At 50.1% G+C, this 23,830-nt stretch overlaps 1 protein-coding gene across 1 annotated transcript in view; it reads right to left on the reverse strand.

Annotated features, from left to right (window-relative positions):
• Positions 1 to 384: 384 nt before the first annotated feature.
• Positions 385 to 23,830, reverse strand: part of LOC121847897 (collagen alpha-5(IV) chain-like) — a 122,638-nt gene continuing 99,192 nt past the window's right edge. The window contains exons 2-15 of the mRNA XM_042331156.1: positions 10,440 to 10,514; positions 10,147 to 10,221; positions 9,517 to 10,053; positions 9,352 to 9,423; positions 9,095 to 9,169; positions 8,918 to 8,959; positions 8,216 to 8,286; positions 5,492 to 5,560; positions 4,505 to 4,586; positions 4,290 to 4,391; positions 4,044 to 4,085; positions 1,405 to 1,519; positions 1,149 to 1,315; positions 385 to 467 (exon numbers count right to left, since the gene is read on the reverse strand). Of these exons, the coding sequence (XP_042187090.1) occupies positions 385 to 467; positions 1,149 to 1,315; positions 1,405 to 1,519; positions 4,044 to 4,085; positions 4,290 to 4,391; positions 4,505 to 4,586; positions 5,492 to 5,560; positions 8,216 to 8,286; positions 8,918 to 8,959; positions 9,095 to 9,169; positions 9,352 to 9,423; positions 9,517 to 10,053; positions 10,147 to 10,221; positions 10,440 to 10,514 (1,607 nt within the window). The remainder of the gene's footprint in view (positions 468 to 1,148; positions 1,316 to 1,404; positions 1,520 to 4,043; positions 4,086 to 4,289; positions 4,392 to 4,504; positions 4,587 to 5,491; positions 5,561 to 8,215; positions 8,287 to 8,917; positions 8,960 to 9,094; positions 9,170 to 9,351; positions 9,424 to 9,516; positions 10,054 to 10,146; positions 10,222 to 10,439; positions 10,515 to 23,830) is intronic.

Below are 23,830 nucleotides of genomic sequence, written 5' to 3' on the forward strand. Positions count from 1 at the left end.
TCCATATTAAATGTACAAGATGTATTTTATTCTGAGAAAGAGCCATTGCATTTGAGCATTACGTGGTGTGACTGTATGCTCGTTAATCGCTCACGGCAAAGTAGCAACTCTTGGGATTATTGCCAAACTTTTGTCATACATCTAAAACTCTGGTTGCCCACCCAAAGAGTATGATATATCTAATAAGGAAAACTTTTGAAAAGAAATAGTAACTCTTCACAGGATTAGTTGTGATTGAAAACTTCAATAGCTTTTATCTCCTCTTGCTCAGAGCAAAGTCCTTTATGTGAAACTCATGCAAGGATCCTTTAGGAGAAGTGAGAGACGTGCCATCAAGGCCTGTCACACTGACACCAGGGGAGGATAACGGGTCTGTGGGGTCTGTCACACTGACACTCCAGGGGAGGATAACAGGTCTGTGGGGCCTGTCACACTGACACCAGGGGAGGATGGTGGGTCTGTGGGGCCTGTCACACCAACAACAGGGGAGGATAACAGGTCTGTTGTACCGGTCACACCAACACCAGGGGAGGATGGTGGGTCTGTGGGGTCTGTCACACTGACACCAGGGGAGGATGGTGGGTCTGTGGGGCCTGTCACATCAACACCAGGGGAGGATGGTGGGTCTGTGGGGCCTGTCACACTGACACCAGGGGAGGTTGGTGGGTCTGTGGGGCCTGTCACACCAACACCAGGGGAGGATGGTGGATCTGTGGGGCCTGTCACACCAACACCAGGGGAGGATGGTGGGTCGGTGGGGTCTGTCACACTGACACCAGGGGAGGATAACAGGTCTGTGGGCCCTGTCACACTAACACCAGGGGAGGATGATGGGTCTGTGGGGCCTGTCACACTAACACCAGGGGAGGATAACGGGTCTGTGGGCCCTGTCACACTAACACCAGGGGAGGATAACAGGTCTGTGGGTCCTGTCACACTAACACCAGGGGAGGATAACGGGTCTGTGGGGTCTGTCACACTGACACCAGGGGAGGATGGTGGGTCTGTGGGGCCTGTCACACCAACACCAGGGGAGGATGGTGGGTCTGTGGGGCCTGTCACACCAACACCAGGGGAGGATGATGGGTCTGTGGGGCCTGTCACACCAACACCAGGGGAGGATGGTGGGTCTGTGGGGTCTGTCACACTGACACCAGGGGAGGATAACAGGTCTGTGGGGCCTGTCACACGAACACCAGGGGAGGATAACGGGTCTGTGGGGTCTGTCACACCAACACCAGGGGAGGATAACGGGTCTGTGGGTTCTCTCACACCAACACCAGGGGAGGATAATGGGTCTGTGGGGTCTGTCACACTGACACCAGGGGAGGATGGTGGGTCTGTGGGGTCTGTCACACTGACATCAGGGGAGGATGGTGGGTCTGTGGGACATGTCGCACTGACAGTCCAGGGGAGGATAACAGGTATGTGGGGCCTGTCACACCAACACCAGGGGATGGTAACGGGTCTGCTGTACCTGTCACACTGACACCAGGGGAGGATGGTGGGTCTATGGGGTCTGTCACACAGACACCAGGGGAGGATGGTGGGTCTGTGGGGTCTGTCACACTGACACCAGGGGAGGATAACGGGTCTGTGGGGTCTGTCACACCAACACCAGGGGAGGATGGTGGGTCTGTGGGGTCTGTCACACTGATACCAGGGGAGAATGGTGGGTCTGTGGGGTCTGTCACACTGACAGCAGGTGAGGATAACGGGTCTGTTGTACCTGTCACACTGACACCAGGGGACGATGGTGGGTCTGTGGGGTCTGTCACACTGACACCAGGGGAGGATGGTGGGTCTGTGGGGTCTGTCACACTGACACCAGGGGAGGATAACGGGTCTGTGGGGTCTGTCACACCAACACCAGGGGAGGATGATGGGTCTGTGGGGTCTGTCACACTGATACCAGGGGAGAATGGTGGGTCTGTGGGGTCTGTCACACTGACAGCAGGTGAGGATAACGGGTCTGTTGTACCTGTCACACTGACACCAGGGGACGATGGTGGGTCTGTGGGGTCTGTCACACTGACACCAGGGGAGGATGGTGGGTCTGTGGGGCCTGTCACACCAACAGCAGGGGAGGATGGTGGGTCTGTGGGGTCTGTCACACTGACACCAGGGGAGGATGGTGGGTCTGTGGGGTCTGTCACACCAACACCAGGGGAGAATAACGGGTCTGTGGGGCCTGTCACACTGACACCAGGGGAAGGATGGTGGGTCTGTGGGACAGGTCACACCAACACCAGGGGAGGATAACGGGTCTGTGGGGTCTGTCACACTGATACCAGGGGAGGATGGTGGGTCTGTGGGTTCTGTCACACTGATACCAGGGGAGGATGGTGGGTCTGTTGGGTCTGTCACACTGACACCAGGGGAGGATAACGGGTCTGTTGTACCTGTCACACTGACACCAGGGGAGGATGGTGGGTCTGTGGGGTCTGTCACACTGACACCAGGGGAGGATGTTGGGTCTGTGGGGTCTGTCACACTGACACCAGGGGAGGATAACGGGGTCTGTGGGGTCTGTCACACCGACACCAGGGGAGGATAACGGGTCTGTGGGGTCTGTCACACCAACACCAGGGGAGGATAACGGGCCTGTTGTACCTGTCACACTGACACCATGGGAGGATGGTGGGTCTGTGGGGTCTGTCACACTGACATCAGGGGAGGATGGTGGGTCTGTGGGGTCTGTCACACTGAAACCAGGGGAGGATGGTGGGTCTGTGGGGCCTGTCACACCAACACCAGGGGAGGATGGTGGCTCTGTGGGGTCTGTCACACCAACACCAGGGGAGAATAACGGGTCTGTGGGGCCTATCACACTGACACCAGGGGAAGGATGGTGGGTCTGTGGGGTCTGTCACACTGACACCAGGGAGGATAACAGGTCTGTCTGGCTTGTCACACCAACACCAGAGGAGGGTAACGGGTCTGCTGTACCTGTCACACTGACACCAGGGGAGGATAACTGGTCTGTGGGGTCTGTCACACTGACACCAGAGGAGGATGATGGATCTGTGGGGTCTGTCACACTGACACCAGGGGAGGATAACGGGTCTGTGGGGTCTGTCACACTGACACCAGGGGAGGATGGTGGGTCTGTGGGGTCTGTCACACTGACACCAGGGGAAGATGGTGGGTCTGTGGGGTCTGTCACACTGACACCAGGGGAGGATGGTGGGTCTGTGGGGCCTGTCACACCAACACCAGGGGAGGATGGTGGGTCTGTGGGGTCTGTCACACCAACACCAGGGGAGAATAACGGGTCTGTGGGGCCTATCACACTGACACCAGGGGAAGGATGGTGGGTCTGTGGGGTCTGTCACACTGACACCAGGGGAGGATAACAGGTCTGTCTGGCCTGTCACACCAACACCAGAGGAGGGTAACGGGTCTGCTGTACCTGTCACACTGACACCAGGGGAGGATGGTGGGTCTGTGGGGTCTGTCACACTTACACCAGGGGAGGATAACTGGTCTGTGGGGTCTGTCACACTGACACCAGAGGAGGATGGTGGGTCTGTGGGGTCTGTCACACCAACACCAAGGGAGGATAACGGGTCTATGGGTGCATGTCACACTGACACCAGGGGAGGATGGTGGGTCTGTGGGGTCTGTCACACTGACACCAGAGGAGGATGGTGGATATGTGGAGTCTGTCACACTGACACCAGGGGAGGATAACGGGTCTGTGGGGTCTGTCACACTGACACCAGGGGAGGATGGTGGGTCTGTGGGGTCTGTCACACCAACACCAGGGGAGGATAACAGGTCTGTGGAGCCTCTCACACTGACACCAGGGGAGGATAACCGGTCTGTGGGGCCTGTCACACTGACACCAGGGGAGGATAACGGGTCTGTGGGGTCTGTCACACTGACACCAGGGGAGGATTGTGGGTCTGTGGGGCATCTCACACTGACACCAGGGGAGGATGGTGGGTCTGTGGGGTCTGTCACACCAACACCAGGGGAGGATAACGGGTCTGTGGGGTCTGTCACACCAACACCAGGGGAGGGTAACGGGTCTGCTGTACCTGTCACACTGACACCAGGGGAGGATGGTGGGTCTATGGGGTCTGTCACACAGACACCAGGGGAGGATGGTGGGTCTGTGGGGTCTGTCACACTGACACCAGGGGAGGATAACGGGTCTGTGGGGTCTGTCACACCAACACCAGGGGAGGATGGTGGGTCTGTGGGGTCTGTCACACTGATGGTGGGTCTGTGGGGTCTGTCACCAGGGGAGGATGGTGGGTCTGTGGGGTCTGTCACACTGATACCAGGGGAGAATGGTGGGTCTGTGGGGTCTGTCACACCAACACCAGGGGAGGATAACGGGTCTGTGGGTTCTGTCACACCAACACCAGGGGAGGATAATGGGTCTGTGGGGGGAGGATCTGTCACACTGACACCAGGGGAGGATGGTGGGTCTGTGGGGTCTGTCACACTGACATCAGGGGAGGATGGTGGGTCTGTGGGGCCTGTCGCCACTGACAGTCCAGGGGAGGATAACCAGGTGGTGGGTCTGTGGGGCCTGTCACACCACACCAGGGGAGGATATCTGTGGGGCTGTCACACTGACACCAGGGGAGGATGTCACACACAACACCAGGGGAGGATAACGGGTCTGTCTGTCACACTGACACCAGGGGGAGGGGTCTGTGGGGTCTGTCACACTGACACCAGGGGAGGGGGTCTGTGGGGTCTGTCACACCAACACCAGGGGAGGATGGTGGGTCTGTGGGGTCTGTCACACTGGGTCTGTCACACTGACACCAGGGGAGGATGGTGGGTCTGTGGGGTCTGTCACACTGAACCAGGGGAGGATGGTGGGTCTGTGGGGTCTGTCACACCAACACCAGGGAGGATAACGGGTCTGGGGGGGGAGGATCTGTGGGGTCACACTGACACCAGGGGAGGATGGTGGGTCTGTGGGGCCTGTCACACCAACACCAGGGGAGGATGGTGGGTCTGTGGGGTCTGTCACACCAACACCAGGGGAGAATAACGGGTCTGTGGGGTCTGTCACACTGACACCAGGGAAGGATAACGGGTCTGTGGGGTCTGTCACACTGACACCAGGGGAGGATAACAGGTCTGTCTGGGGTCTGTCACACTGACACCAGAGGAGGGTAACGGGTCTGCTGTCACACCAGGGGAGGATGGTGGGTCTGTGGGGTCTGTCACACTGACACCAGGGGAGGATAACGGGTCTGTGGGGGAGGATGGTGGGTCTGTGGGGTCTGTCACACTGACACCAGGGGAGGATGGTGGGTCTGTGGGGTCTGTCACACTGACACCAGGGAGGATGGTGGGTCTGTGGGGTCTGTCACACTGACACCAGGGGAGGATGGTGGGTCTGTGGGGTCTCACACTGTGGTCTGTGGGGTCTGTCACACTGACACCAGGGGAGGATGGTGGGTCTGTGGGGCCTGTCACACTGACACCAGGGAGGATAACCGGTCTGTGGGGCCTGTCACACCAACACCAGAGGAGGATAACGGGTCTGCTGGGGTCTGGGGGAGGATGGTGGGTCTGTGGGGCTGTCACACTGACACCAGGGGAGGATCTGTCACACTGAGACACCAGGGGAGGGTGGTGGGTCTGGGTCTGTCACACTGACACCAGGGGAGGATAACGGGTCTGTGGGGTCTGTCACACTGACACCAGGGGAGGATGGTGGGTCTGTGGGGTCTGTCACACTGACTACACAGGGGGAGGATGGTGGGTCTGTGGGGCCTGTCACACCAACAGCAGGGGAGGATGGTGGGTCTGTGGGGTCTGTCACACTGACACCAGGGGAGGATGGTGGGTCTGTGGGGCCTGTCACACCAACACCAGGGGAGGATGGTGGGTCTGTGGGGTCTGTCACACTGACACCAGGGGAGGATGGTGGGTCTGTGGGGTCTGTCACACCAACACCAGGGGAGAACTAACCAGGGTCTGTGGGGCCTGTCACACTGACACCAGGGAGGATGGTGGATGGGGCCTGGGTCTGTGGGACCTGTCACACCAACACCAGGGGAGGATAACGGGTCTGTGGGGTCTGTCACACTGATACCAGGGGAGGATGGTGGGTCTGTTGGGTCTGTCACACTGACACCAGGGGAGGATAACGGGTCTGTTGTACCTGTCACACTGACACCAGGGGAGGATGGTGGGTCTGTGGGGTCTGTCACACTGACACCAGGGGAGGATGTTGGGTCTGTGGGGTCTGTCACACTGACACCAGGGGAGGATAACGGGGTCTGTGGGGTCTGTCACACCGACACCAGGGGAGGATAACGGGTCTGTGGGGTCTGTCACACCAACACCAGGGGAGGATAACGGGCCTGTTGTACCTGTCACACTGACACCATGGGAGGATGGTGGGTCTGTGGGGTCTGTCACACTGACATCAGGGGAGGATGGTGGGTCTGTGGGGTCTGTCACACTGAAACCAGGGGAGGATGGTGGGTCTGTGGGGCCTGTCACACCAACACCAGGGGAGGATGGTGGCTCTGTGGGGTCTGTCACACCAACACCAGGGGAGAATAACGGGTCTGTGGGGCCTATCACACTGACACCAGGGGAAGGATGGTGGGTCTGTGGGGTCTGTCACACTGACACCAGGGGAGGATAACAGGTCTGTCTGGCTTGTCACACCAACACCAGAGGAGGGTAACGGGTCTGCTGTACCTGTCACACTGACACCAGGGGAGGATAACTGGTCTGTGGGGTCTGTCACACTGACACCAGGGAGGAGGATGATGGATCTGTGGGGTCTGTCACACTGACACCAGGGGAGGATAACGGGTCTGTGGGGTCTGTCACACTGACACCAGGGGAGGATGGTGGGTCTGTGGGGTCTGTCACACTGACACCAGGGGAAGATGGTGGGTCTGTGGGGTCTGTCACACTGACACCAGGGGAGGATGGTGGGTCTGTGGGGCCTGTCACACCAACACCAGGGGAGGATGGTGGGTCTGTGGGGTCTGTCACACCAACACCAGGGGAGAATAACGGGTCTGTGGGGCCTATCACACTGACACCAGGGGAAGGATGGTGGGTCTGTGGGGTCTGTCACACTGACACCAGGGGAGGATAACAGGTCTGTCTGGCCTGTCACACCAACACCAGAGGAGGGTAACGGGTCTGCTGTACCTGTCACACTGACACCAGGGGAGGATGGTGGGTCTGTGGGGTCTGTCACACTTACACCAGGGGAGGATAACTGGTCTGTGGGGTCTGTCACACTGACACCAGAGGAGGATGGTGGGTCTGTGGGGTCTGTCACACCAACACCAAGGGAGGATAACGGGTCTATGGGTGCATGTCACACTGACACCAGGGGAGGATGGTGGGTCTGTGGGGTCTGTCACACTGACACCAGAGGAGGATGGTGGATATGTGGAGTCTGTCACACTGACACCAGGGGAGGATAACGGGTCTGTGGGGTCTGTCACACTGACACCAGGGGAGGATGGTGGGTCTGTGGGGTCTGTCACACCAACACCAGGGGAGGATAACAGGTCTGTGGAGCCTCTCACACTGACACCAGGGGAGGATAACCGGTCTGTGGGGCCTGTCACACTGACACCAGGGGAGGATAACGGGTCTGTGGGGTCTGTCACACTGACACCAGGGGAGGATTGTGGGTCTGTGGGGCATCTCACACTGACACCAGGGGAGGATGGTGGGTCTGTGGGGTCTGTCACACCAACACCAGGGGAGGATAACTCTGTGGGGTCTGTCACACCAACACCAGGGGAGGGTGGTGGGTCTTTGGGGTCTGTCACACTGACACCAGGGGAGGATAACGGGTCTGTGGGGCCTGTCACACTGACACCAGGGGAGGATAATGGGTCTGTGGGGTCTGTCACACTGACACCAGGAGAGGATTGTGGGTCTGTGGGGCATGTCACACTGACACCAGGGGAGGATGGTGGGTCTGTGGGGTCTGTCACACCAACACCAGGGGAGGATAACGGGTCTGTGGGGTCTGTCACACCAACACCAGGGGAGGATAATGGGTCTGTGGGGTCTGTCACACTGACACCAGGGGAGGATGGTGGGTCTGTGGGGCCTGTCACACTGACAGTCCAGGGGAGGATAACAGGTATGTGGGGCCTGTCACACCAACACCAGGGGAGGATGGTGGGTCTGTGGGGCCTGTCACACCAACACCAGGGGAGGATGGTGGGTCTGTGGGGCCTGTCAAACTGACACCAGGGGACGATGGTTGGTCTGTGGGGCATGTCACACCAACACCAGGGGAGGATAGTGGGTCTGTGGGGGCTGTCACACCAACACCAGGGGAGGATAACAGGTCTGTGGGGCCTGTCACACTGACACCAGGGGAGGATAACGGGTCTGTGGGGTCTGTCACACAAACACCAGGGGAGGATAACGGGTCTGTGGGGCCTGTCACACTGACACCAGGGGAGGATAACAGGTCTATGGGGCCTGTCACACTGACACCAGGGGAGGATAACGGGTCTGTGGGGTCTGTCACACTGACACCAGGGGAGGATAACGGGTCTGTGGGGTCTGTCACACTGACACCAGGGGAGGATAACGGGTCTGTGGGGTCTGTCACATCAACACCAGGGGAGGATGGTGGGTCTGTGGGGTCTGTCACACTGATACCAGGGGAGGATGGTGGGTCTGTGGGGTCTGTCACACTGACACCAGGGGAGGATAACGGGTCTGTTGTACCTGTCACACTGACACCAGGGGAGGATGGTGGGTCTGTGGGGTCTGTCACACTGACACCAGGGGAGGATGGTGGGTCTGTGGGGTCTGTCACATTGACACCAGGGGAGGATAACGGGGTCTGTGGGGTCTGTCACACCGACACCAGGGGAGGATAACGGGTCTGTGGGGTCTGTCACACCAACACCAGGGGAGGATAACGGGTCTGTTGTACCTGTCACACTGACACCATGGGAGGGTAACGGGTCTGTGGGGTCTGTCACACCAACACCAGGGGAGGATAAAGGGTCTGTGGGGCCTGTCACACTGACACCAGGGGAGGATAACGGGTCTGTGGGGTCTGTCACACCAACACCAGGGGAGGATAACTGGTCTGTGGGGTCTGTCACACCAACACCAGGGGAGGATAACAGGTCTGTGGGGCCTGTCACACTGACACCAGGGGAGGATAACGGGTCTGTGGGGCCTGTCACACCAACACCAGGGGAGGATAACGGGTCTGTGGGGTCTGTCACACTGACACCAGGGGAGGATGGTGGGTCTGTGTGGCCTGTCACACCAACACCAGGGGAGGATAACGGGTCTGTGGGGTCTGTCACACCAAGACCAGGGGAGGATAACAGGTCTGTGGGGGCCTGTCACACTGACACCAGGGGAGGATAACAGGTCTGTGGGGGCCTGTCACACTGACACCAGGGGAGGATAACGGGTCTGTGGGGCCTGTCACACCAACACCAGGGGAGGATATCGGGTGTGTGGGGTCTGTCACACTGACACCAGGGGAGGATAACGGGTCTGTGGGGTCTGTCACACCAACACCAGGTGAGGATGGTGGGTCTGTGGGGCCTGTCACACCAACACCAGGGGAGGATAATGGGTCTGTGGGGCCTGTCACACCAACACCAGGGGAGGATAACAGGTCTGTGGGGCCTGTCACACTGACACCAGGGGAGGATAACGGGTCTGTGGGGCCTGTCACACCAACACCAGGGGAGGATAACAGGTCTGTGGGGCCTGTCACACCAACACCAGGGGAGGATAACAGGTCTGTGGGGCCTGTCACACTGACACCAGGGGAGGATAACGGGTCTGTGGGGCCTGTCACACCAACACCAGGGGAGGATAACAGGTCTGTGGGGCCTGTCACACTAACACCAGGGGAGGATAACAGGTCTGTGGGGCCTGTCACACCAACACCAGGGGAGGATAACGGGTCTGTGGGGTCTGTCACACCAACACCAGGGGAGGATGGTGGGTCTGTTGGGTTTGTCACACCAACACCAGGAGAGGATGGTGGGTCTGTGGGGCCTTTCACACCAACACCAGGGGAGGATGGTGGGTCTGTGGGGCCTGTCACACCGACACCAGGGGAGGATACCGTGTCTGTGGGGCCTGTCCCACTGACACCAGGGGAGGATGGTGGGTCTGTGGGACCTGTCACACTGACACCAGGGGAGGATGGTGGGTCTGTGGGGCCTGTCACACAGACACCAGGGGAGAATGGCGGGTCTGTGGGGCCTGTCACACCAACACCAGGGGAGGATGGTGGGTCTGTGGGGTCTGTCACACTGACACCAGGGGAAGATGATGGATATGTGGGGCCTGTCACACAGACACCAGGGGAGAATGGCGGGTCTGTGGGGCCTGTCACACCAACACCAGGGAGGATGGTGGGTCTGTGGGGTCTGTCACACTGACACCATGGGAGGATGGTGGGTCTGTGGGACCTGTCACACTGACACCAGGGGAGGATGTTGGGTCTGTGGGGCCTGTCACACCAACACCAGGGGAGGATAACGGGTCTGTGGGACCTGTCACACAGACACCAGGGGAAGATGATGGATATGTGGGGCCTGTCACACCAACACCAGGGGAGGATGGTGGGTCTGTGGGGCCTGTAACACTGACACCAGGGGAGGATGGTGGGTTGGTGTGGAGAGATTTGGAGAGCTTGGGACTACGTGGTTCTATCTGCAAAAAGATGATTCTGAGATAAATTTTCTTTAAAGTTTCGAACCCTCACTGGTTTGAATAGTGTCAGCAATTTTTATTTTGAATTGTTTTGAACTTAACAACATGAATTGGCGTATTTAGAGTACTATGTAGGTAGAGAACATTGAACAGAACAAGGCTAATGTCAATAACTACATTTAGACTAAAATTCAGATAGAAGCGTTGTCCCAAGCTCTCGATTTGCCACTTCCACGACAGCCTAAGTGGACAAAATAAAATCAATAAGGCACATATCTTATTTAAAAAAAAGTTATATTACTTTACATAATTGACTGAATCCATGCTGGCGGCTCTAAACTACTTTCCTATTTGAATAAAGAGGCATAAGGAGAGAAACAGTGTTTCCTTCCTGATACAAATATAATAAAATGCTGTATTTTGAAGCCGTCACATCTCATCAGGAGTAAAGAAAAACAGCCCTGTCCTCATTCACAGCCCTGTCCCTCATTCACAGCCCTGTCCCTCATTCACAACCCTGTCCCTCATTCACAACCCTGTCCCTCATTCACAACCCTGTCCCTCATTCACAGCCCTGTCCCTCACTCACAGCCCTGTCCCTCACTCACAGCCCTGTCCCTCACTCACAGCCCTGCCCCTCATTCACAGCCCTGTCCCTCATTCACAGCCCCGTCCCTCATTCACAGACCCGTCCCTCATTCACAGACCCGTCCCTCATTCACAGACCCGTCCCTCATTCACTGACCCGTCCCTCATTCACAGCCCTGTCCCTCATTCACAGCCCTGTCCCTCATTCACAGCCCTGTCCCTCATTCACAACCCTGTCCCTCATTCACAACCCTGTCCCTCATTCACAGCCCTGTCCCTCATTCACAGCCCTGTCCCTCATTCACAGCCCCGTCCCTCATTCACAGCCCCGTCCCTCATTCACAGCCCCGTCCCTCATTCACAGACCCGTCCCTCATTCACAGACCCGTCCTTCATTCACAGACCCGTCCCTCATTCACAGACCCGTCCCTCATTCACAGCCCTGTCCCTCATTCACAGCCCTGTCCCTCATTCACAGCCCTGTCCCTCATTCACAGCCCTGTCCCTCATTCACAGCCCTGTCCCTCATTCACAGACCTGTCCCTCATTCACAGACCTGTCCCTCATTCAGAGACCTGTCCCTCATTCACAGACCTGTCCCTCATTCACAACCCTGTCCCTCATTCACAACCCTGTCCCTCATTCACAGCCGTGGCTTCTGCCTGATCCACTGGTTTCTAGTTGATCTGCCGTCCCTGCTCCTCTCACGCAAAGCTTCTCTGTATGCATGCAGGTTGGCAGGACGCAGCAGCACACACACACGTGCAAACACACACACACACACACACACACACACACAGCATCCTGGAGGAGAGGTTTAGAGAGAGACACAGACTTATCCGGGAGCTACTGAGACGGATTAGTCCATCTCCTTACCCCCTTCAAACCTTGAGGAGGGGCTGAGGAGGGCCTGGGGAGCTGTGGAACAATAAGCTTAAAGGGTTGCCAGAAGTGTGTGCTGTGGATTTCCTGGGTTGTCAGGGTGACTGGCCATGTTTTGTTTTTTCCATACGACTCTGTTTGTAGACAGGGTAACAGTGTAAATATTGTTGTGATTTTCTCTCTGAGGCAAGGCCAGAAAAGCTGTGCAACCAGTGAAGTAGTTTTTATTTAACCATTATTTTGACAGGGAGTCAAAGCTGAGACCAAGGTCTCTTTTCCAGATGAACCCTGTATAGCACCACAATACACAATAATATACAATAAACACATCAAACTACACATTTATGTACACAATAAAATATACATTGTTATACACAACAATAGACAAAAGGCAAAACACCATCATAAAAAACAGAGACATTCTTCAGTAAAAAGGTTGCCTAGCAACCGTCTGAAATGCCCCAGAAGCACCAATTCCTCCGATTTTAATGTGTATTGTAGATCATTCCAAATGTCAGGTGCAAGGAAATGAAAGTCTGATTTACCTCACTCTCCAGACACCAAAGGATTCTCCAGAGTTAACCAGTCCTGTGAACGGGTTTGATAACTTGTCATTTAAAATCTTAACAATGGTGTTAGGTACGTCGGAAGTTTGGGGAGCAGGGCTTTGTGAACAAAAAGAGCATAACGACGTGATCTACGTGACTTCAAAGAGATCCAGACAACCTTGTGATGTTAGAGATAATAACAATAATAGTTTTCAAAGTTGTTACCATGCCCAAGAGTTACTGTTGACAACTCTCACTACTCATCGGCTATAAAAGTGGAGAGATAGGGACGACTACATGACCATGTATTCTGGGTTGGGAATGTAACCAGGAGATTGCCATTACATTGGGGTTAATAGCCTTACTGTTGTGATGAGTGCCATGAGAGTAAGGCTCAGACAGCTACAGGGAGGTGTTCCTACGAGTGTACTGCCTCCGAGTGTACTGCCTCCGAGTGTACTGCCTCAGAGTGTACTGCCTCAGAGTGTACTGTATATACATGGCTCTTGACCTGCCTCCGAGTGTACTGCCTCCGAGTGTACTGCCTCCGAGTGTACTGTATATACGTGGCTCTTGACCTGCCTCTGAGTGTACTGCCTCCGAGTGTACTGTATATATGTGGCTCTTGACCCGTGAGAACATTTCTAGTTTACAAGCTCTTTGTACTGTGTTTCTACACACTTCATTATTTATTAGCTGGTTTTGCAGCTGACAGATCAATCCACCACAATGAGAAATGTGTTATAACCAATCTTTGATGTTGAGCCTGTTACCTCTTCAATTCTGTTTTTTCATTACGCTGCGTAATGAGGTTACGCCCTATAGATGACTCCACCTGGGAAACCATTCAGGTCACATCCACTGGTAAGGTTAGCATTTGCATAAATTAAACCATGCGTTACTTATAAAGCCCTGCGGTCAAATCCCTCTGATGTGGTTTAACGGTGATGCTTCCATCCGTAGTATATGGTCAGCATTCGCCTCCAACACTCACAATTCACTGTTGTATAGGATTTCCCCTGTCCGTCTGTCAGTTATAGGGCTTTAAATACACAGCCTACCAGCTAAGGCACACAGATGTCATGACAGCACCCTAAAACAGTTTTATATAACAACCTCAGCCATAGGGTTTTAAACTACTATCTATAACACCCTCACAGCGTTTTGCAAGGATGTCATACAAGCATCTTTCAAAATGTTTTTTTTTTTTAAAGACCAACATCAGGTTTATGAAGCCTCAACATTGCTAAACTTTACTCCAGGATGACAAGGTGAAGTATTTTAGTTCACACCTTCACAGGCAGAGAGAGAGAGAAAGAGAGAAAGAGAGAAAGACTCATTTATATCTGATGCTAACATGCGTCCATTGTCCTGATCTTGTCCACATTCTGATTGTTTTCCCTTTATGCAAAATAAAATAATATTTATTTTAAGACACATATAGATGCCATATGTCAATGGTGCAACCTGTTAATGATTTTAGAAGGTAAGATAACGATGATTAGAAAATGTCACTGTGCAGATCGGTTGACACTTGTGTCTAACTACCCGATCACAATCAGATCTCAATGTGTCTTAATTGTCTACACCTGTCTAAAAATGTGGGCCCAATCAGAATGTGGACAAGATCAGGACAATGGACACATGTGTGAGAGAGAGAGAGAGAGATAGAGAGAGACAGAGAGAGACAGAGAGAGAGAGAGAGAGAGAGAGAGAGAGAGAGAGACAGAGAGAGACAGAGAGAGAGAGAGAGGCAGGCTACACAGATGGACCTCCTTTGAGGTGACTGGATGGTTCATTGTGATACAAGCTACTGAAAGAATCTAGTCATGTTGGCATACGTTGATTTGTGGACTGTCTATTTCCGGGTTGCATCTTATGCACTTATGCAGACCAACATCTCATGCACACTAGCACGCATGCGAGCAGCAACGACATCATCACGTCATCCAAAAACATGACAAACACTGGAAGAAGTATAAAACGTTAATGTCTTTGTCTGTGAATAATGGGGGAAAAAACTGCCTCCGCGACAATTATTTGAATAATTCGATGGATGTTTTGTGCACAAAGGTGATGACTAAAGTGTTTTATTAGGAATGGAAATTGACTTTCTTGGCCGGGCATCAGTTAAACTGCAGTACTGAAGCAAAGCTGTAGGAGCAGTAGAAACCGTGCCTGCAGATCGTAACCCTGGCCCTTGGTGGAGTCAGCTCCACTATGCTCTTGTAAAAATGGCAAGAGAGAAAACCACATCAACCCCTCATAAAACATTTAGCAGTCCTGATTATTCCTTAGATTTCAATTTCACCCAGGCTACTTATGCAACCTACAATGGATTTCATCAACTGGTAGCAGAATGTATGTATGAATTCAATTTTTTTTTTAAACTGATCAAAACTATGTTCAGCAACATCAGAAATTTGAAATATGTATGCCGGTCAAAAATCAAATCAAATATCAAATAACATTGCGAAAGCGTGTGTGTATTACCTGAGGAGAGATTAGTTCATGACTCGGCTTTGAAAACGTTTCTAGGGAATGAATTTGCTAGAGGGGTTGATAGATTGAGGTCCATTGGATAGATTTATTTTTAACAGCCTCCTTTCAAAATCCCAATGTTGTGCTTCTGTGTGATCTCCCTTGATTTTTCTGCAGTATGAGATACTACGGAGTCAAATCATCTCTGACAACGACTGCAGTGTCTCGGCTGACTGGAAGAAAGCTGTTTATTCCACAGAAACTGCTGTCAGCTGTATCACAGGCTATGAACTCCCATTTCCGGACTGTCAATGTCAAGCCATTGCAAATTGCACACTCCATGCTACTGTACGTACGTACACACCTCATCCTTTCATGGGCTTCTTGATTGTGTTTCATGCATATGCAACATGCACTTTCTCTCTCTCTCTCCCTCACCCTCCCTCTCTCTCTTTCTCTCCCTCTCTCATCTGTTACGCATACAAACACACACATCTACCTACACACACATCCATCTCAACCCCGCACTCACATACACGCACACACAAACAAAGGTTATATCGCCCGCTGATCTATCAGCATAAATCCTCATGCCCGTGAGCTTGGTGCAAGTGACATGAATACAAATGCATTCTGGGACGGCGCTCAAACAGCGCTCAATACCCTGATCTCACTTGTCAATATCTCTGCCCTGGTCAATCGGACATGGCATGGCATCGTAAGGATCACTATCTATTATGGCACAGACACAATGCAGGAGCACACATAACCAATCAGAGGTCTTTTTCAGGGGGAGCTATTTAGTGCAGACACTAAGTTGAGTTTTCTGTGTCCATCTTCTCCTAAAGTGGCAGCCTGTTATGCCTATGCATGTCGTGATGATTCGAACTTGGAGTCTCATTGGAGAGATAAGTGGTATAGAAGCTCATTTCCTCCACTCCTGTTTTATTCAGCCAGCCACTAATCAAATAAATTGGTCAGCAGAAAAAGTTCAATTTTGTTCTTGTGAAGTTAATCAACTCCTTGGACTGCCCATAACTCCCAGAGAAGGCCCATTTATTGTCTCAGAATGGGAATGTTTCTTTCCCTGGCCTCCAAAGCAAACGCACACAATCACACATTACTTTTCTCCCTGGGTGGACGGCAGTTTGTTATAGGTCTTAGTCTGAAGTGATTGAATAGTTCCCTGGAGAAGAGGCAATTTTACACTGCTGACCTGCCTTCCCTTACCATCGCTTAAGAAAAAGACAGTTCTGTCCGGGAAGGTTGGAGTGTTAGTAACGACACAGCATGCAGAAAATAATCTGAACTGAATCAGTTACTTTACCAATACTTACAGTAGTATCACTGATGTTTTATTTTCTGTGTTGTGTATTGCACCATTATACAGTGTCATTGCCAGTGCACGTCACTTCCATCACACTTCTGCGTTGTCTCCGTGCTGCTGTGCTATTGGTTGCTACTTGGCTACCTGCCAAAGTAGTTTTTTTGTTAGAAATATATTTTTCTCCCCAATTTCATGATATCCAATAGGTAGTTACAGTCTTTTCCCATTGCTGCAACTCCCGTACGGACTCGGGAGAGGCAAAGGTCATTAGCCACATCCTCCGAAACACGACCCTGCCAAGCTGCACTGCTTCTTGACACACTGCTCACTTTTAACAACTGTTTAATCAAACTCTGTATTTAACCAATTTCCCAACATCTTGGCTTTTGCCTCACTCAACTTTTTTAATTTTAATTTTTCACCTCGGACACTTTATCTGGACATGGATCTGCAGGACCTCCTCCGGCCCAAAAAATCTAAGTCACATTATGCCTTCTCATGGCAGTAGCTGTACTCATAATATACAGGAGAACTATTGCCTTGTGTTGAGGATAGCCAAGTTGCAAGCCCAGCTTCAGACTGCAAAGGATGAAACAGTGTCTGTGCCACCAGTAAGTACAGGTAGTGGCGTTAATCCCCCTGCACAGTCCTCGCGAATCCATTACCTGCAATATTAGACTTAAAAAGAATCATCCAGTGATCATACATTGTTTACCAGGGGGCAGGGCTACTGATGTAAAGGCTAAACTGAAGATGGTGCTGGCTAAGGCTAAAAATGGCGAGTGTAGAGAGTGCAGGGATATTGTTATCTCCGTCGGCACCAACAATACTAGGATAAAACAGTCAGAGGTCACCAAGCACAACATAGCTTCAGCGTATAACTTAGCTAGAAAGATGTGTCGTATCGACTAATTGTCTCTGGCACCACCCAGTTAGAGTGACTCGCTGGTTGAAAACTGTTTTCTTCCCCTCCCAAAAAATGGCATTTGCAGATAATTGGCCCTCTTTCTGGGACCCTAGCTGGAGGGGTGCTCTCATCTTATCTATCAACAGTGTTACGCTCGTTGATGGAAGGATCGGACCAAGGTGCAGCGTGGTAGGCGTACATCTTACTTTATTCAATGCACACTGAAAAAATAAATAAATACAAACGAAATATAAAGTTTAGTAGGGCTAAACAGCACAGTACCAAAACAAGATCCCACAAACTACAGGTGGGAAAAGGCTGCCTAAGTATGATCCCCAATCAGAGACAACGATAGACAGCTGCCTCTGATTGGGAACCATACCCGGCCAACAAAGAAATAGAAAACATAGATTGCCCACCCTAATCACAGCCTGACCTAACCAAATAGAGAATAAAAAGTCTCTCTAAGGTCAGGGTGTGACAAACAGGGCTCTCACTCCTCTGGCTCCACAATGAGATAGGGTGCAGGCCAGCCTGCCAGCTTAGTGGAGTCTGCCTCTACCACAGTCAATATAGTCCGTTCAGTTTTCTATATTGAGACTGTATAGGTGGCTCGATCGAGTCGGGCAAAACTAAACATGGTGGTGTTCGCTTTAGCAATCTCACTGGAATAAAGACTTCCTCCATATCTGTCGTTATTGAAAGAGAAAGTGATAATACCTCACATCTCACAATAGGACTACTTAATGTTAGATCCCTCACTTCCAAGGCAGTCATAGTCAATGAACTAATCAATGATCATTAAACTTGACAAACATGGCTTAAGCCTGATTAATTTACTATATTAAATTAGACATTTCTTCCTGGTTACACTAGTGACCATATCATCCCGCAAAGGCGGAGGTGTTGCTAACATTTAGGACAGCAAATGTCTAAGACTGCATTTTCATATTTTGAGATTCTCGTCATGAAATCTATGCAGCCAACTCAATCCCTATTTATAGCTACTGTTTACAGGCCTCCTAGGCCGTATACAGCATTTCTCACTGAGTTCCCTAAATTCCAATCGGTCCTTGTAGTCATGGCAGATAATATTCACATTTTTGATGACTTCAATATTTACACTAGTCCACAGACCTACTCTAAAAGGCTTTTGGAGCCATCATCAACTGAGTGGGTTTTGTCCAACATGTCTCGGGACCGACACATTCCCATGAATACCCTGGATCTTTTTTTGTCTCATGGAATATATGTTGTGGGGCTAAGTGTTTTTCCTCATAATCCTGGACTATTGGACTACCCTCTTATTACATTTGCCATTGCAACAAATAATTTGCTGAAACCCAGCTATAAATTCTCGGACAACCCAAACATCCCTAGATGCCCTTCCAGACTCCCTCTACCTACCCAAGGACGTTGGAGTACAAAAATCAGTTAACCACCTAACAAGGGATCTAAACGTAACATTGCATAATACTCTAGATGCAGTCACACCGCTAAAACAAAACAAAAATTGTGACAAGAAATTTGGTCCCTGGTACACAGAAAATACCTGAGCCCTGAAGCAAGCTTCCAGAAAATTGGAAGAGGAATTGTCTTCCGACTAGCTTGGAAAGACAGTACAGTGACATATCAAAAAGCCCTCAATCAGCCTACTTTTCCATCCTGATTGAGGAGAATAAAAACAATCCAACATTTGTTTGTGATACTGTTACAAAGCTAACTAAAAAGCAACATTCCCCATGTGAGAATGGCCTTCACTTCAGCAGTGATGAAGTAATTCACTTCTTCAATGAAAAGATCATGAAAGATCATTAGAAATTGCAGACTCCTCTTTGAAAATGCATATTTCTCAATTTGATCCTGTGTCTCTCAACACATTCACAAAAATAGTCATGGCCTCTAAATTTTCCATCTGTCTACTGGACCCTATTCCAACTACACTACTGAAATAGCTACTTCCTGTGCTTGGTCCTCCTATGTTGAACATAACAAATGGCTCTCTATCCTCCGGGTGTGTACCAAACTAACTAAAAGTGGCAGTAATAAAGCCTCTCCTGAAATCTCCCATTCCTCTCAAATATTTTTCAAACATCTGTTGTTCATCAACTCACTGCCTTCCTGAAGACAAATGACATATACAAAATGCTCCTGTCTGGTTTTAGACCCAACGTGAAGGTGGTAAATTACCTTTTAATGGTGTCAGACCAAGGCTCTGCGTCTGTGCTCGTGCTCCTAGACCATCGTTCACAACATTATTTTGGAGAGATTGGATACCGTAATTGGCCTAGGTGGAGTTTTTGCCTGGTTTATATCTTATCTATCAGAAAGATATCAGTTTGTCTCTGTGGAAGGTTTGTCCACTGACAAATCAATGGTAATTTTTGGTGTTCCTCAAGGCTCCATTCTAGGACCACTATTGTTTTCACTATATATGCTACCTTTGGGTGATGACACACGGATGACACACGGCTGTACACACAGATGAGACACGGCTGTACATTTTGGTGAAACATGATGAAGCCGCAAAATTCCCTCCCCTGGAAGCCTGTGTTTCAGACATAAGGAAGTGGATGGCGGCAGAGGTTTTACTTTTAAACTCAGACAAAAAAACATATGATAATTCTTGGTCCCAAGAAACAAAGAGTTCAGATCTGGCAATGAATCTCGATGGTTGTACAGTCATCTCGAATGTGAAGGACTGTGAAGGACTTCGGCGTTACTCTGGACCCTGATCTCTCTTTTGACAAAAATATCAAACATTTTTCAAGAGCAGCCTTTTTCCATCTTCGTAACATTGCAAAAATATAAAGCTTTTTGTCCAAACATTATACAAAAAATCTAATCCATGCTTTTGTCGCTTCAATATTAGACTACTGCAATGCTCTACTCTTTGGCTTTTATGGAATGGTCTGGTCTGCTAGATCTGCTGATCTATGTGAGAGACGCAGACTCAATCTTTAAGTCTTTACTGAAGACTCATCTCTTCAACAGGTCCTGGGATTGAGTGTAGTCTGGCGAGGGGTGTGAAGGTGAACGGAAAGGCACTGGAATGAAGAACCACCCTTGCTGTCGCTGCCTGGCTGACTCTCTTCTCTCCACTGGGATTCTCTGCCTCTTACCATTTCACAGGGGCTGAGTCACTGGCTTGCTCGCGCTCTCCTATGCCAGCCCTGGGAGGAGTGCATCACGTCGTGTCACACTATTATTGCTATACTCGACCTGAGTTGGTTGAGTCACTGATGTGATCTTCTTGTCCTCGGGCTTGTGTGGTGGGAGAGGTCTTCATGGGCTATACTCAGCCTTGTCTCAGGGTAGTAAGGTAGTGGTGTGTTGATATCCATTTGGTGCTGTGGGGGCTGAGTTTTGGCAAAGTGGATGGGGTTACATCCTGCCTGGTTGGCCCTGTCCGGGGGTAACTTTGGATGGCACCACAGTGTGTGTTTGTTGTGTGTGTGTGTGTGTGTGTCCGTCTCAGTCTCCAGTATCTATGCTGCAATAGTCTATGTGCCAGGGGGCTAGGGTCTGTCATATCTGGAGTATTTCTCCTGTCTTATCTGGTATCCTATGTGATCTTCGTTATGCTTCTTCTAGTTCTCACATCTCTCTCTCTTTCTCTCTCTTTCCCCTCCCGGAGAACCTGAGCCCTAGGACCATGCCTCAGGACTGCCTGACCTAACGACTCATGGCTGTCCCTTATGTGACGCTGCCACAAGTGTGAAGGGATAGGCACCTAGATATAATTATGTCTGGTTTAAAGTTTTAAAAATCTTGCAAGGTTAAACCTTTATGTGTATTTTCATTGTCATACTGGGATATAATGTTCTTGCCAGTACCTGGCTGAGGTTTTATTTGTTTGGAAAACCTTTTAAGAGGCTAGATTTAACCAGTCAAAGTAATAATTGTTGCTCATTCTTGTGGATTGTTAAGCTCATCGACAAAGGATTCATATGTTGTTTGTTTTTGTAACGTGTGCGCTGGGAGTCGGGAAGCAAGTTCAGGGAGTGAATCATTTGATAAATAAATGAAACATAATACAAAACAAAATCTCGAACAACGCACAGACATGAAACAGAAACAATGATGCCTGGGGAAGAAACCAAAGGGAGAGACATAAAAAGGGCAAGTAATCAAGGAAGTGATGGAGTCCAGGTGAGTCTGACGACGCGCAGGTGAGCGTGACGATGGTTACAGGTTTGCACCATAATGAGCAGCCTGGTGACCTGGAGGCCGGAGAGGGAGCACACGTGACAGTTTTGGAGGATGCCATGAACATTGAGCTGATGTGAGGGATTTCCACTGGGCCAGATTTCCCGCTTTATCAACCATCCGGTGAGATTATCCTGTTGAATGTATTTTGTGTGACTTTATTGCAGTACCATTTTTTTGTTGGGATTCTATAAGGGCGGAAAAATCTGAAATTTATATTGTGTCTACATTTATTTTAATTGGGTTTTAGGATATGACAATATACACTTTTGCTCACTTGATAAATTTGGTCTGAAGAAATTCAGTCACTCTCATAGGAACACAGTATTTCTTTGAACTTTAAATTAAAGCATGGCTTGAGATCCAAGCTGATTGTTACACTGTCCCCAGTCTACCTTGTCATGCTGTTGATCCAGTTTCTGCTGTTCTGCTTGTGGCTATGGACCCTGACCTGTTCACCGATCGTGCTACCTTGTCCCAGACATGTTGTTTCGATCCTCCCTCTCTCTCTCTCTCTCTCTCTCACTTTCTCCCTCTCTCTCCCATGCTTTCTCTATACTGCACCTGCTCTCTCGAACTCTGAATACTCAGCTATGAAAAGCCAACTGACATTTACCTCTGAGGATCTGACCTGTTGCACCCTCTATAACGACTATGATTATGATTTGACCCTGCTGGTCATCTATGAATGTTTAAACATTTTGAAGAACGATCTGGCCTTAATGGCCATGTACTCCTATAGTCTCCACCAGCCAATAGAGGCCACCCCTCAGAGTCTGGTTTCTCTCTAGGTTTCTTTGTAGGTTCCAGCCTTTCTCGAGAGTTTTTTCTAGCTGTCCGTGCATCTACATCTGCGTTGCTTGCTCTTTGGGTTTTAGGCTCGGTTTCTGTATGAGCACTTTGTTACAACTGCTGATGTAAAAAGGGCTTTATAAATACATTTTTATTAATTGATTGATTGTTTGATTGGTGTATTGTCCCATTTTGCTCCATTATTCTGTCCAGTGTGGTGTATTATCTAATATTGGTCCATTATTCTGTCCAGTGTAGTGTATTATCCCACATTGGTCCATTATTCTGTCCAGTGTAGTGTATTATCCCACATTGGTCCATTATTCTGTCCAGTGTAGTGTATTATCCCACATTGGTCCATTATTCTGTCCAGTGTAGTGTATTATCTAATATTGGTCCATTATTCTGTCCAGTGTAGTGTATTATCTAATATTGGTCCATTATTCTGTCCAGTGTAGTGTATTATCCCACATTGGTCCATTATTCTGTCCAGTGTAGTGTATTATCTAATATTGGTCCATTATTCTGTCCAGTGTAGTGTATTATCTAATATTGGTCCATTATTCTGTCCAGTGTAGTGTATTATCCCACATTGGTCCATTATTCTGTCCAGTGTAGTGTATTATCTCATATTGCTCCATTATTCTGTCCAGTGTAGTGTATTATCTAATTTTGGTCCATTATTCTGTCCAGTGTAGTGTATTATCTAATATTGGTCCATTATTCTGTCCAGTGTAGTGTATTATCCCACATTGGTCCATTATTCTGTCCAGTGTAGTGTATTATCTCATATTGCTCCATTATTCTGTCCGAATATTGATACATTATTTAGTTGTGTGGTTACCCTATAGAAACATTAGTGTTCTAATTGTCTCTCAATGCTATGGTTAACATTCAGAACCATGGACAATACCATTTAAAAGGTATCGGTTTCGCAAAGAGGTACATTGGTTAATGTGCTCCAAGTACTGTTGAGGTATTTTGTGGTACCCTTCCAACACAAACACATGTGTATACTGACTGTCTGCTGAAAAGATGGTAGCATTACTTGATGCTTTGTGATTAAATAGTAACCATGCTTCCCAAAAATACAAGCGTCCTGCAGTCTATAGCACTCAAACAAACATTGCTCTGTAACTGATGCTGGAACAAGATAACACACACATGGTATTTCCAGATGGTCTATGTTTCAATCTTACAAGATGGAGGGCCATGTCTTTCCCATCCTGTGTTGTGATGCTGCTTACATAATGAAACAAACTAGCCATGCCATTTTGTTACGTCCTAACTTTTGTTTCTTCTTCCTCTACCACCCCCTGTAGCGAATTGACAGTTGTGAGAATGAGCCAAGATGTTTATTATGCCTCGTAGTATGTGTTAGGCGCTGCTAAGCGCAGCACTCCTTAAGGAAGGAGCAGACTT

Source organism: Oncorhynchus tshawytscha, linkage group LG12 (assembly GCF_018296145.1).
Source record: "Oncorhynchus tshawytscha isolate Ot180627B linkage group LG12, Otsh_v2.0, whole genome shotgun sequence".
NCBI lineage: Eukaryota > Metazoa > Chordata > Actinopteri > Salmoniformes > Salmonidae > Oncorhynchus > Oncorhynchus tshawytscha.